This window comes from Calypte anna, chromosome Z (genome assembly GCF_003957555.1).
Source record: "Calypte anna isolate BGI_N300 chromosome Z, bCalAnn1_v1.p, whole genome shotgun sequence".
Taxonomy (NCBI): domain Eukaryota; kingdom Metazoa; phylum Chordata; class Aves; order Apodiformes; family Trochilidae; genus Calypte; species Calypte anna.
In genome coordinates this window covers 8955265-8968631 of record NC_044274.1, presented here as the reverse complement: position 1 = coordinate 8968631, position 13367 = coordinate 8955265, and the positions used below count along the sequence as shown (strand labels likewise).

At 44.0% G+C, this 13367-nt stretch overlaps 1 protein-coding gene across 50 annotated transcripts in view; it reads right to left on the bottom strand.

The window, feature by feature from the left end:
• CELF4 (CUGBP Elav-like family member 4) overlaps positions 1–13367 on the bottom strand; it is a 618876-nt gene that overhangs the window by 25737 nt on the left and 579772 nt on the right. For 18 of the 50 annotated variants that reach the window (XM_030467167.1, XM_030467190.1, XM_030467176.1 and 15 more), the window contains 2 exons: positions 2911–2976; positions 1186–1266 (listed from right to left, as the gene is read on the bottom strand). In XM_030467167.1, the coding sequence (XP_030323027.1) occupies positions 1186–1266; positions 2911–2976 (147 nt within the window). Of the gene's footprint in view, positions 1–1181; positions 1267–1433; positions 1440–2064; positions 2070–2910; positions 2977–13367 lie in introns of all 50 variants that reach the window. The other 32 variants (XM_030467206.1, XM_030467174.1, XM_030467196.1 and 29 more) reach the window with 5 other exon arrangements.

Sequence of the window (13367 nt, the reverse complement as noted above, 5' to 3'; positions counted from 1 at the left end):
ATGGGGGAAACATCTCTGTAATGATACGTTAGGTCTGTGCATCTGTTCTCACAGCAGGGACATGTACTAGAGCTAATCAGGAGTTGGAAGTCGTGTTCCCCAGGAAATTCTGACATCAGAAAAAAATTAATTCCAAATTAGATAGAAATGCCGACATTTCTAATTTTCTTATAAAATGAGATTCCTCCTCCAAAGTAGTTTTAGGCCATCAGAATATTTTCCTGTGATAGTGTACTCTCGATTCATTTCATTGTAACTGTTACACTGTATTAAAATATTACATGTCATTATATATATATATACAGATAATAGCACATATAACATAGGATATATCTAGATTAGCCATCTAAGAGAGGATTGAAGTTGAAATGTGATTATTTAAAATGAGGGTTTCTACACTAAGCTGAAGTACTTGACTTAAATGCCCCACTTTGGCAAGCAATATCCTTTACTTGTCAAAAGGGACCAGCAGGCTCCTTGGAGAACAGTTTAGATTACCTGAGTGGGTTGCCTCTGAGGACCCTACTGCTCCCACTGTCTGTAAAGGGAGCAATACGTGGCATGGTTGCCTCTCAAAACATCTGCATAATGGAAGAGTCACCTCTTCTTACTTTTATATGATTCACCTTGTCCTGATATAGAAATTGTGCTCTAAAAGGTCTGATTTCTGTTTCTAGATCCTCAAAGGAGGATGAAAGGACTAGGTCAGCTCCACTAAATAGCAGGTCTTCACTGTCTAAATATCGAAACAGAATAATTTGGGTTAGAAGGTGTCTGAAATCATGTTACTGGCTTCTAATGGGGGCATCCCAGTGCTTTTTTCCATATTCAATTCTTGATTCTAGTGAAATCGCACTTCTACCCACATTCTTGTTGCTTGTTTCTAACACAGATCCCCACTGGACATTATTGCCTATGTAGCCAGTAGGTCTTTCCATGGCCCATGCACATCATCATGCTCCCTCCCTGGGGACTGGGGGCTCTCAGCAGCGATTCCCATGAGGATTTTCCTGAACATTGGTGCCTATGATGCTGTGACACAAATGGAAATGGAGGAAAGGCTCAGAGGACCAGGGATTCAAAGCAATTTGGTGTTCAGTGTGCTCTCTAGGTGTATGAGGAGGGGAACCAGTGTGGTGGGGATGGCTTGCTGAGGCCAGAAAGGAGAACAGACTTTTTACTCACCTTCTCTCTGTTGCTGTGGGATCATAGGAGGTGGCTGTGGGAACGCTTGGCTAATCTGGCCATAAGCAGCAGGATAAGCAGCTACAGGGGAGAGAGAGAGAAGAAAAAGGGACAGATTTCAGTGCTGGGATGTAAGAAGCTGTCCTACTGAGCTAGAAGTAGACTTTCCCCCTGGACTATGGCATTGTGAAGAGCCATCTCATTCAGCCTGAGATGTGGCAGAAGCACCAGAGTGATGCTCCAGGAACCTGGTCCTGAGCACCCGCCCTCCCTCCAGCTTTGTCAGGGGAACACCAGGAACAGCCATGCTGTGTAAGTGGGGGTCTCCTCCAAGGTTTTTCCCAGCAGAGATGTGTAAGCACCCCAGATAGTGCCACAAACACATTCATTCATGACCTCAGCACATTGATGCCCATGCTGGCAGCCACACACAGAACGCACACACACGTTTCCTTGTGTAATCTCTCTCTCACTCTGATGAACTCACATGCTCATAAAAACTGTTCACACATGTTTTCTCCCTTACTCCAACCTTCTCATGTCCATACACTGTATAGACACAGCTGCACAAACACTGTCAGGTATACATTTTCTTTCATGTCCACAGAGAGTTCTTCTCTCACACACAAACACAGTGGAAACAGTATGCAGCAATTAAACAATTTTCTCCCTCCTCATCTCCCCCACCAAGCAGTCAAGGGGAGCCATTCAGTACCACAGATGGTAGATGATGTGCCTTGCTGCTAAAAATACAGAGTATGGGTTGCCTGTGAGCCCAGGGAGAGGGGGATAGGGGCCATGTGTGTGCAGAGGGGTTAATTAACAGCTCAAAGGGTTGAGCTGCTTCCCATCTATCAAACCTCACAAGCAATAAATGACAATAACTAAAACACCAGTAAAAGAAGCCCTACATGGAGAATTAAATTAAGTTTCCAGATACAGTGCTGACATGAGATAATAGCCGTTCCTCAGCGGGAGCCCATGATTGCTCCAGTTACCACAGGAAATAATGACTTTGGGGTGGCAGCTTCCTTGCATGGTTGGCCATGGACACCTCGTGAGGGGAGGCTGAACACAGCGGGGTCATGGTCTGCACCAGGTCACTTTGGCTGCTGTCACTCCATCAACCACAAAGGAGCTGCTCAGCATACAGGGTGATGTGAGTGGAGGCTGACCCTCTGGGAACAGTGGAGAAAGTTGCTGGCAAGCCAGGAGCATGTCTGCATAGCTCCTCAGCAAGCTTCCAGGTACCTTGGAGGGGCATAGGCCAGTGTGGAGGTACTCCAAAATATAGGTATGAGTGGACATGCCAGTACTCTGCCAGACACAGCAGCAGTGGCTCAGCAGGGTCTGGTTGCCCATCTCCCCTCCTCACTGCAGCACTCAGGAGACCTTTTATGGAAAGGGTCCTCCAAATCCATGGCCTGATTTTGCACTTCTGCACTGTGCTAAGCAGACTGGACCTCTTCTTGCCAATGAAGCTGCACTGAAGTGCAGTCAGTGGGAGCCTTTACCTGGGGAAGTGGAGGAGGTTGGCTCCTTAGGGAGAGAAGGTCTGGGGCTACATTTTTGTTTTCACAAGGAGTGAAAATTTATCTGGGAATCTGTGGCCCCCAGCTCACTCCTGTACGAGAAAACACTTCCTTTCCCCCCAGACCCCTCAGATGTGTTCATAAAGACTTCAGAGAAGAGAAAGGTTTATTGGGAGAAAGTGTTAATACTAACGACCTGCGTACTGCTGCACTCCAGCGTAGGCTTGCTGCAAGGGGTCTGCTGCAGTGGGGCTCTGTGCTGTAGAAACACAAGAAAGAGAAAGAATTAAGAGGTTAAAGCATGACAGTCAATGTCCCTTTATCTTCCCTCATCAATACATGTTGTGAGACAGACAAACCTAGGGGCTGAAATTCACAGAAGAATAGCAGCTTACTCACCCTACAGAGAGAATTGCCCAAAACCCACCATGATGGCCAAGAGGACTCTGTCCAGCCATGTCCCTTTGAGACTTTGCAGCAGAGGGCAAATAAACCTCTCCCTTCCCTTTCTCAGTCTTAAATTATGAATCCCACCTCTGAGCATGTGGGGTTTTTTTGCACTGCAGTAATCAAACCCAAAGAGCCCTCATCTTCATCCAGGACTGACTCTGTGCTGGGTGCTGTGCAAACTCAGATGTCAGTGACAGCTACAGTTGCATGAAACTTTTAATCAGAGCAGAAAACAACAGGGGCATAGCAGGAGGAAGGAGAAGAGAACAAAGCAGTGGCTCCTGCCATCCTGACACCCCTTGAAAGGATCACATTGCTGCCAGGCAGCCTCCTGTGCAAGAGATGCTGCTTGGAGGGGATGGGGACACCACTTGTCTGCTCCAGGGAGGATGCTGTGAATCTCTGTGTAAGGCATGCAGTCCCTTGCTGGCTTCAAAGTACATTTTCTCTCTTTACAAGTGTGCATTCCTCCCCCTTAAATATGTTTATTTTTGTGAAACTTTGAAGTCTAGCTCAAATACAACCAAAGCTAGTTAATTTTTTTTTCCTTTTCCCCTTTGGATGATAGGGAGGGAAAAAGAGAGAGAGATACGTGTTGCATAAGCCCTTTCTTTATCTGCAGCAATAAAATATTTAAAGCAAAGCTTGGCTGAACCTCCAGTCCAAATGTCACCTTGGCCTTAATATTTCACTTCTTGTTATGAATTTAATTTGTATTTATTGGTGATGCACATTTCTACGTTTCCACAGTCCCTCTGGCTTTGTATCTAAGGATGATTCCTTAGGGAACTGCCACTTTTCCCCTTCCATCCCAGCTTCTTTTTTACAAGCATAGAGGTGGGGCTGGAAGCTTGGAGGCTGCAAAGATGTGGGCCTCTTAGATAGAAGTTGACTTGATGATCTCAGAGGTCCTTTCCAACCTGGCTGCTTCTATGATTCTATGATTATAAGTCTTGTTCGAGTGACCTTCCCAAGGAGATACACTGACTCTCTGCCAAATCATGGGGGAGGTAGGCTAACATGAGTGTTATGGAACTCAGGAACATGGCTAAAGTGTTTTCTTACAGAAGCAAATACCAACTTGAACTTTAACTTCAAAGATCACTGTTGATCATGATGGAAGCTTGTAGAGAAACAAGATAAACCAGGTGCCTCAAGTTGCCAAAGAGTGGGTGTGAGTCCACCTGTGCCTGGTTAGGAGGGCAGGCCCCCTATTACCAGGGGGGGCAATAAAGGTGGGACACACACCCACAGAGGAAGTTCACTCTGGCACGAGGCATGGAGAGGTCAGCAGCTCGTCGAGCCTCTGGAGCAAGAAAGGCTCCTCCTGCTACACTTCTACCCTGGAAGCACTGTGTGGTGGCTGGAGTCCTGGAAGAGACCAGCAGCTCCTCGAGCTTCAGGAGCAAGAATGGCTCCTCCCGCTACAGAAGCTTGCAAGGAAGCTTGCACTTATCTACCAAATTACAAGGAGAAATGGGGAGAAGACCAAATTTTGGTGGGACAAACCCAAATAGCTGGCTAAGGTATGGAGGCTCCTGTTCACTATGGGCATCCCTGGGTCACAAGGATTTTGAGGGTGGGATGGTCGCAGGAAGGAATAATTGGTATTGCAGTCTTAGACTGGAAGTTGGGTGGTTTATTTGCTAGCTGGCCTTTGGCAGGTCCTTCAGCATTTATGCGTGTGAAATGGAAAAGCACTGTTTATTGTAAGGATTTTCACCCCTTGAAAAGGGTAATGAGAACATATAAAAACTTCAGGAAGATCAGTGAAAGCCATAATAGAAATGCAAATCTATATTTTTGAAGAGTAGTTGAAATGCTTGGAAAATATAAAAAAGTGTTTCGACTTATTTGTGACTTATTGAAGAAAGAAGCAACTAAGGTCTATTCTCTGCTTGAAACTGTTTTCCTCTAAAACCAGAATGTTGAACATATTGCTCCAGAAGAAAACTGAACCTATGAGAGGTTGAGTGATACACCAGTTCCTGCACGTCTTTGGGAGGATGGATCATAATGTTTTGGACCCTCTAAAATGAACAAGTCCTGTCAAGCAAAACATATCACTTGAGGAAGGTGAGGTGAGAGGTGGTTAAGGGAGTAAATCTTAGTAAGATAACTATGGTTTTGCAATCTCCAGTAAAGGAGGTGATCTACCATTTCTGCTCCAACAGACACTGCCCTTCTTTGATTGTGCTAACCTGCCTATGGAGCTGGAAAACTTTGTCTCTGCTGCTCAGGAGAGAGATTCACAACATTTCCCTCTTCTCCAGCAGAGGCTGGACTTGGGCATCCTCATTCTTTTTTTCCCTCTCACTCAGTGCTCTTCAAGTTCATTATTTTCCTGAGTCTTTTTGACTTGTCATCAAGGGTAGTATCAAATGAGGTGTTCCTTTCTCAGGGGTGATGCCTTGTGTCTCAGATCATGCAATTGCCTTGCTGCTCACAGCACATGCAAGCCAGTGGGAAGACTCTTTCCTGATTCCAGTCAGCTTTTCTCCAAGCTGGGAACCACTTACTCATGGGTAAATAAGAAGGAAAGCGACTAGTCTAACACAGAGGACCACAACACTGGCCTAACCATCCCTGGATGCTCTGAAAAAGAGCACTCCTGGGCTGTAGGATTATACAGCATGGGGAGGCAGCAACCCCTGGCTGCATTATTTCATTGCCTTACCTAACAGGTTGGGAAAAGCAGTGCTGGTGAGTCATCACCTGCAGGAATTTAACTTGGCATTTATTAAAAAACAAAAGTGATGACTTTTGTTCACTGTAAAATTTATCTCCCTAAGAATGAAAATTGTGTTTACTCAGCAAGTGAAGATGTGAATTCAGTACAGTGGATGTGTCCATGCTGGCCAACACAGCCTACAAAGGTGCAAGGACACAGACTCCAGGGGTGGTGGGGTACCGCAGCATGAAGGAAGGGTATCTTGGGCAGCCATGAGGATATCTTCAGGCTGCTGCTCACTCTGTCAGATGAATCAAACCTAGTGATGGGTGTAACTGTGCTTCCAGCTGCAGTGTGGATGAAGCCAGTGGCTGGTATCGATCCAGTTATCTCAAGACACAGAGTAGACATCTGAGGAAGCTGTGGTCTTTCTGTGTTCAGTAAAGTGTCAGTGAGAATTTCAGCAAGGGAGGGGCTCATGTTTCAGAGCTAATCAGCCCTAGGTGTTATATGTGACCATAGGCTGGAGCACACCATGTGCTAAAATTCAAAGTGATGTGGAGACATGAGTCATTTTTGTGTGTCAGCATAAGGAGACCATGAGGAAAGGAAGGCTGCTTCATGTTTCCATGGTACACATGACTTAATAGGATGTGCACTCCCATGATCTTCACACAGGTCATACTGTGCTGAGGCAGGAGAGTTATCCAGACTTTCTCCTTCAGACTTCATCTCTTCTCCTCATCCAGCTGGTCAGTCTTCTCTGTTGCCATAAATATTAGTTGAACACAGGCATACAGGACTGGGAAAAAATATTAGCTTCTGTGCATGCTGTCTGTGCCAGGGTGTAAGCCCCCTGTGGCCCAGATGCTAAATAGCTGAGTAAGGGCTGCTAAGAGCTATAGGGATATAGAAGAAACTAGATGAGGGGCATGGATATCATAAATCACCTTAAAGGTCCTTTTGGACCAGAATATCATTCCTCCAAGCTGTTACATCATTGAAAGATCATGGATGTTCTGGTGAATATCTGTGTAAATGTGCCCATTTGAAGTAACTTTCCTTGTGGTCAGACTCATGGAGGACTGTGTCTAACACAGAGACATTTAAGAGGTTAAGTGTGATATAATGTCCACATTGAGGACCAGCTGGTGAAAGAAGCAGAGAGGCTCCTGAGGTGCCATTGGATCTCAGAGGATCAATCACCTTAGCCCTGTTGAATTCCATGCAGCCTCGCTGCTTTAGAGAAACTGAGGATCTGGCTTTGCCAGGGCAAGCTAAAGTGGCACTGTGAAAACAGATGCTAGTAGTAACTTCATTTGGCAGCTCAGGGCAAGAGCCTTATCCCTGGACACCACTTCTATATTAATTTGATCATTTCCATATCTCCACGGGAAAAATCCTACTCAGATACAATTGTTTCTTTGTAAGACAATCCTGGCCAAGATGCCACAAGGTGACCATGGCTGATAACCTTCTATAAACCTGGAGACATAAAACAAGCCAATGACCTACAATATGGCCATAAATATAAATTTAATGAAGGCAGCACTTATTCATTAGGCAGAAGTCAAGAAATGACTCCCAAGACCTTCAAAGAAAGTAGATCTGTTAATGTCACTTTCCAAATCCTCTGCCTGATGCCAAAACCCAATGATGATTTCCAAGTCAGCATGAAATACTAGTGCTTTAAAATTAACACTAGGAGAGCTTTCTTACTACTATACACTAGATTGAAATCTAGCTTCCTAAAGGGGCATTCAGCTGGTGTGAGGCCCAACGTAACTTTTGTCAGAGAATGAAAGGATGGAGGTGGCAGGATGAAGCACATTGTTAAAAGTAAGTAAAATTAATTTAAGTAGTGATCTATAGAGAATCCCTCCTGTGATATCACTGACCCAGCTACAGTGTCTGGCCAGGATGAGCTGTTATGTGGATGCCCCAGGTGAAAATGGTTGTAGGGGAAAGGGGGATGGAGCCTGCTCTGATGGGCTAAACTCTAAATCAGGAGGGAGCTGCACTGAAGCCAGTGGAGGTGGTGAGGAAAAAGGATGATGGTTACTGCCTGAGCCATCAAAAGGGGCCATCCCCTGAGTAGGGTATGGGAGAGCATCATTGTCCCAGCTCAGAGTAAGAGAAAGACAAAGAAATCTACTCTCTGAAATCTGAGGGGCACAGTGCTTCTGAGAGACAAAAGCAGGACCTGGCAAATTTTGCCTGCCCTAAGGCACCCTGGCATTTATCTTTGGTGGAAGAAGTCAACAAACCTTACACCTATATGTTATCGTCTTCACACCCTGCTTCTGATTACCTATGCATTTTCTGACAGATGTTCTTCATTCTATTTATTTCACTCTATTTCTCAGTGCTGCTGCCCACATAGATCTACAAAAGTGTGTTATCAGCTGGATCCACAGTGCTCCAGCCCATCTACTCATTCCTCTCAGTGTTACAGAGGCATTTTATACCTCTCCCAGGAGCTGCAGCTTGGCCATTATCACCTCTGGGATGTTGGATGGAGGAGGAGGACAATGAAAGAGAGGCAGCACTTTTCAGGTGGGGGGGGGAGAATAAAATAATGAGAGGAAAAAAAAATTAATCTATGTGAAGGCCAGGATTTAAATAAATAAATAAAAGGGTGGGAGGGCTCTATTCACCTTCTCCTTAAATTCAATTTAAATCACTCTCTACAGCCCTAATCTATATCTATAATTATATCATTTCGTACAACAAGCTTGCGAGAGGTCTTAAGAAATTTATGTAGATTAAAATTCATGGGTGCCATAGTACAGATTCCATATTATTAAGATTGATTAGGACAGCTGATGCTGTGATTAAAGAAGGCAGCGTTTACTGTTGTAATTAATTAGGTATTCAGACACAACAATAACTGCAATAACAGAAAGAATGTGCTGATCCAGCAGAAAACGGAGACTGATCCTGTGTTTTATAGTCCCATTTTACCATTTAGGGGCCAGACACTACTCAGTCAAAGACATGTTGTCCCACTGTCTCCTGCCTTAAATGTTGAAGGAACCAGGGAATCCAGGGCAGTTGTGCCTCTGCTCTACCCTGTTAGCTGGAAAAGCCCTTCTGGTACCATCCCTGGGTGTTTAGGTGCTTGTTTGGAACAACATATGGGCATACTATAAACCTCATGTAGTTTATCTCTGGAAATCAGGATTATCTTCATTGTTTTCTTAATAGTCTCACCTCCTAACACCATCTCTAATGAGACCCCTGCTGAGGTAGATTCTGTGCAAAGATATAATAGAAGTCATGTCTGGCAATGAAGAGCTTCCAATGGACAAAACAAGAAAGACACAGAAGATTGAGAAATGCAGAGGTGGAGGAGGCTGTCAGAGCTGACAATCTGCTTCAAGAGCAGAGTCAGAACAAAGCTTTCCTTTCCTTTGCCTGAGACCATAAACACACAAGTCAGAGTGAGGTTTAAAAAGTTATTAAGACACTTAACTCTGTATTTTTGGGGGAGCTTAGTTTAAGTCACCTTTAAAAATAAAGCTCAAACCCTTAACTCACTTAGGTTCCTCTGAAGACATCAGCACAGAGCCTGATTTGTATTTACAACTTCATCCAGATCATAGGAGAAAATACTTTGGCTCTGGAAAGGCTCCCATAACTGCCTTAAACAACCTCATTCATTATGGCTGCAGCATGGTCGCTGGAAGTGCATGGCATCATTAAAGTAGCTTAGACTACAATTGAAGATGGCAACTTGTTATTATATTTTTAATGAGTGCATTCCTTCACATATTTATTTTACCAGTAAAGCGTGGTTTATGGCACATGGCAGATTGTTACAAATGGGTCAAATAAATGCTTCCTAGTTGTAATGATGTTTCAGGTGCTCACTGTTGCAGTTTTGGAACTGCTGATACAAAATATGAACTAGAAACCTCTCACCTGGAGATTTAGTGTCGTCAAACACAACACAGCCAAAGATTTGCAGTACTAAGTAAGTCAGCCTTGGGGCTGCTGAGCCAGGTACATTTCTAGGGCATGATGTCTGCCTGGTCCCAATGCTGAGGGGCTTGGTTTTCATCCTGGACTTTCTACAGGATCAAGCAGGTCACTTTTTTTCTGTTTTCCTGTTTCATCTCCTCTCTAAACTCTCCTTGTTTGACATATTGCAGGACTGACATGTCAGAGTAGGCACTGGGATGGGGGAAGTCTGTCCCTTTCTCTTCCTGCTCAAGTGAAGCTCTGCTCTCACCCAATGCCCCTGGATGGAGTCTGATCATGGACTGACCAGTCCAGAACAGCAGCCTGCCCATCAGCAATGCTGCTCACTAATTGACAAGCTAATAGATAAGGCTGTCATATTAGCACGCTGGCAACTCCTTCCCTACAAAATTAGCTTGGGTAATGATAATAATTACAGATGGAGCTCGAATGCTGTCTCTGCTGGCAATGGGTGAAATTGGTTGCTGCCTGATAGCTCTTTGTTGAGCCAAGGAAAATGAATTGATGGTCTCGGTTCAGTTCGTAAGACATGAGTTTCTGGAGCACAGGAATTCACCCATGGGGGGCATCTTTGCTGCCAATTGGTGGCTTGGAAACATGTGGGCATAAAAGCTTGGCTGCCCATTCATATTGACAGCTAGTCCTCACTGGAGAAATCCGGACTCCAGGTAGGATATGAAGTGAAGCTTGCTGTTCTGCTCACCCAGACACATTCACAGTCCCCTCCAAGGGGAATGGAGGGACTTCTGCTGCATCTGTAGGGAGGAGAGATACATCTAGTTGTGGCAGTGGTGGGCAGTCAGAAACAGAACCATTGTGTGCCCGAGAATAGTAATTGAGATGACACATTTTTAAAGTAGTATGAGCAACTGAGGGAATTTTGGTTTTCCCCAGTAGCCTAAGCCCAGACCAAATGCACTGAGGAACTCTGCATCTTGGAACCCATTCCTCACCTGAGGCTCCACAAAGCTGCCATACCATTAGATCCATCCCTGACTCTGGTCAAGATGGACATCACTTGGCCCAGGAGGAATAAGTTTGTTTGTGAGCTGTTGAATGCTATGGAGTGTAATTCTGCTTCTTCCTGGGCGTATCACTGGGCATAATACCACAGAGCATTCTTGCTCTTTTCTGGAAACTCTTCTCTGTGCCTCCTTCCAATTGCTTCATTTCACTGATCCTTTGGCAGCTAATCCCTTCTCTCTCTTATTTACTGTCCTTTGCTCTCCTCTTTTTCACATCTCTCCCTCACTTTCTCTTTCCAAGGAGGAATTATTTTTGGAGTGAGCATTTTGTCCAGTCCTTCACCATACAATCCAGTGGGGGATGACTGCTACCAGACAGCAGAGTCCTGGTAGTGTGAGACAAAGCAGAAACCAGTGCAGATGGTCTCCACTGTTATTGCACATCACACACTATTACGAGAGAGGCACTGGGCTCTAGGTGGCTAAAAAGCTTTGGCAGAAGAGCGCAATCTCTGTTACCATGGCTAATCTAGAAATGGCAAATGCTCTTGTGCTGCTGCAAAGTGACTCACAAGATCATGGCACAACAGATTATGCTCTTTGTCCCCACTATGTGTTGTGACACATTGCCAAGTTCAATAGCTCTGCAAGCTGAAAGACTAAAGGGCAAGCATTAATGCACAGAAAGGTCAGATCTCCAAAGAGGCTCAGACTAGTGGAAGGGGAAATATTTACTCCCTTGTTATTCTGTCCATGCAAAAAAAGTGCACTGTGAGGCATTATGTGCTGACTGAGCTTGAAGAAATTGAGAGTATGCCTTGCAAGGAGTATGCCTACACAGAATGCTTTTCTAGTGCTACTGCATGGATCTGTAGCCTGGCCAGAGCCAGAGAAAATGAAATTTCCTGCATGGGGACTGATGATCAGAGACCTGGTGAGTAGAGATGTGTGACCTACTCTTGCCTTTGCCCCAAAACCTTGGATGGTTCAGTAGCCTAACGGAAATTGCGCCACATATGTCCCTACTCCAGACATGAGGAACCTTAAAAAAAGAAGAAAAAGAGTGAAACTACAGGTTAAATACGATTACATGAGATGGACCTGATTTTACAGTGCAAAGACTGTGGAATTCTGGCATCCTTTAGACACAGTATCAAAAACATTATAAAAGATGGACATGTAGACAAAGTACACAATTAATGGGATTTATTTGGGTCTGAAAGATGTGGATGACATGCCTTTACAGATTTTGATTGTCCTGTTTTGCTATTTTCAGTCAACAAAGAACATTCTGCTACAGGACATAATGGTGTGAATCCACATTTGATTTTTTTCTGGAGTATGAAAGAGTATCTGAGAGCAAAATTCAGGCTTTAAACAATATATAAGTCATAATCATAGCAAGGCTATGGTTATGTACATAATACTGCAGCACTCTTAGCCACTTTCAAAATGAGAGATATACCATAAAAAATAGTTGTTTGGAAGATGCTGACTTTGGATGGGAACCGTCATGTTCTTTTCTTCTCTGTAATGTTAGCGCAATTGCATACTCAGCTTTAATATTTGATTTCTACCCTCACATTTGGAAACACAGACATGCAGAACCACAGGGCAGTGCCAGTAACAGATGCTACAGAGGAAAGTGTGAAAAATCCCATAATAAACAATGATGGCATAAGCTGCCCACTGATGAAAATTTCTTTCTAACCCCAAGCAATTAGTGGCTCACTTATATCATAAACCACAAAGGTTTGTGTGCTTTCTATGTTTTTACTCAGTCTAATATGGCTGTTGATGTTCTCATTACCCAGCTAAATGTCCAATTCTGGTTTGTTTTTTCTGTGGTTTTGTTTGTTTGTTTGGTTGGCTTATTTTGGTTTGGTTGATTTTTTTTTTTAATGCTGCTAGGCCCCAGGCCTCAATAAAGCCCATGGCAGGAGCGAAGTTTTGGAGGGTGCATAAGTGCTTATGAGAAAAATGAGAAAAAGACAGAGCAAACACCTTATGTGTCCTACATTCACACTGTTATAGTGGGGCATGCTTTCAGGGTTTCATTGCAAACGGGGACAGGCAGAAGTAACATGAGAGGTGAAGGTTTGGCCTGCCACTGATCCCTTTATACTTGTGCTATAACTTAAGTTGTCGCTAAGTTATGGGGAAGCTGAGCACTGAGAAAGACCAATATATTTCTGAAGACACACCAAGATAAATCCAAACTTTACACAAAGCAGACTATTTGGCTGTCAGTTTTACCACCAGAAAGGACCCTCTCAGCCTGCAACAAAGTGAAGCAAGGATGATTGTCACCTTTCACTGTGTTAGTGTCTTGGGATTTACTGTGAATTTCTCTGAGTGAATCTCTCCAAAACTCAAGAGAGAATCATATTAAGGCCATTGTTTTTTTTTATATAATCATGGATGAAATACATAACTGAAAGCTTTCTTTAATCATAGGGGTAGCTGGAGATAGTAACAAAAGCTCAAGTAATAAAGTTTCACCTAAAAAGGTCATGTTTTCTCTGATAGCTGCAGTAACGGATCATGGAAGACTACCTAAAAGGAGCTAGATAAGCCAGA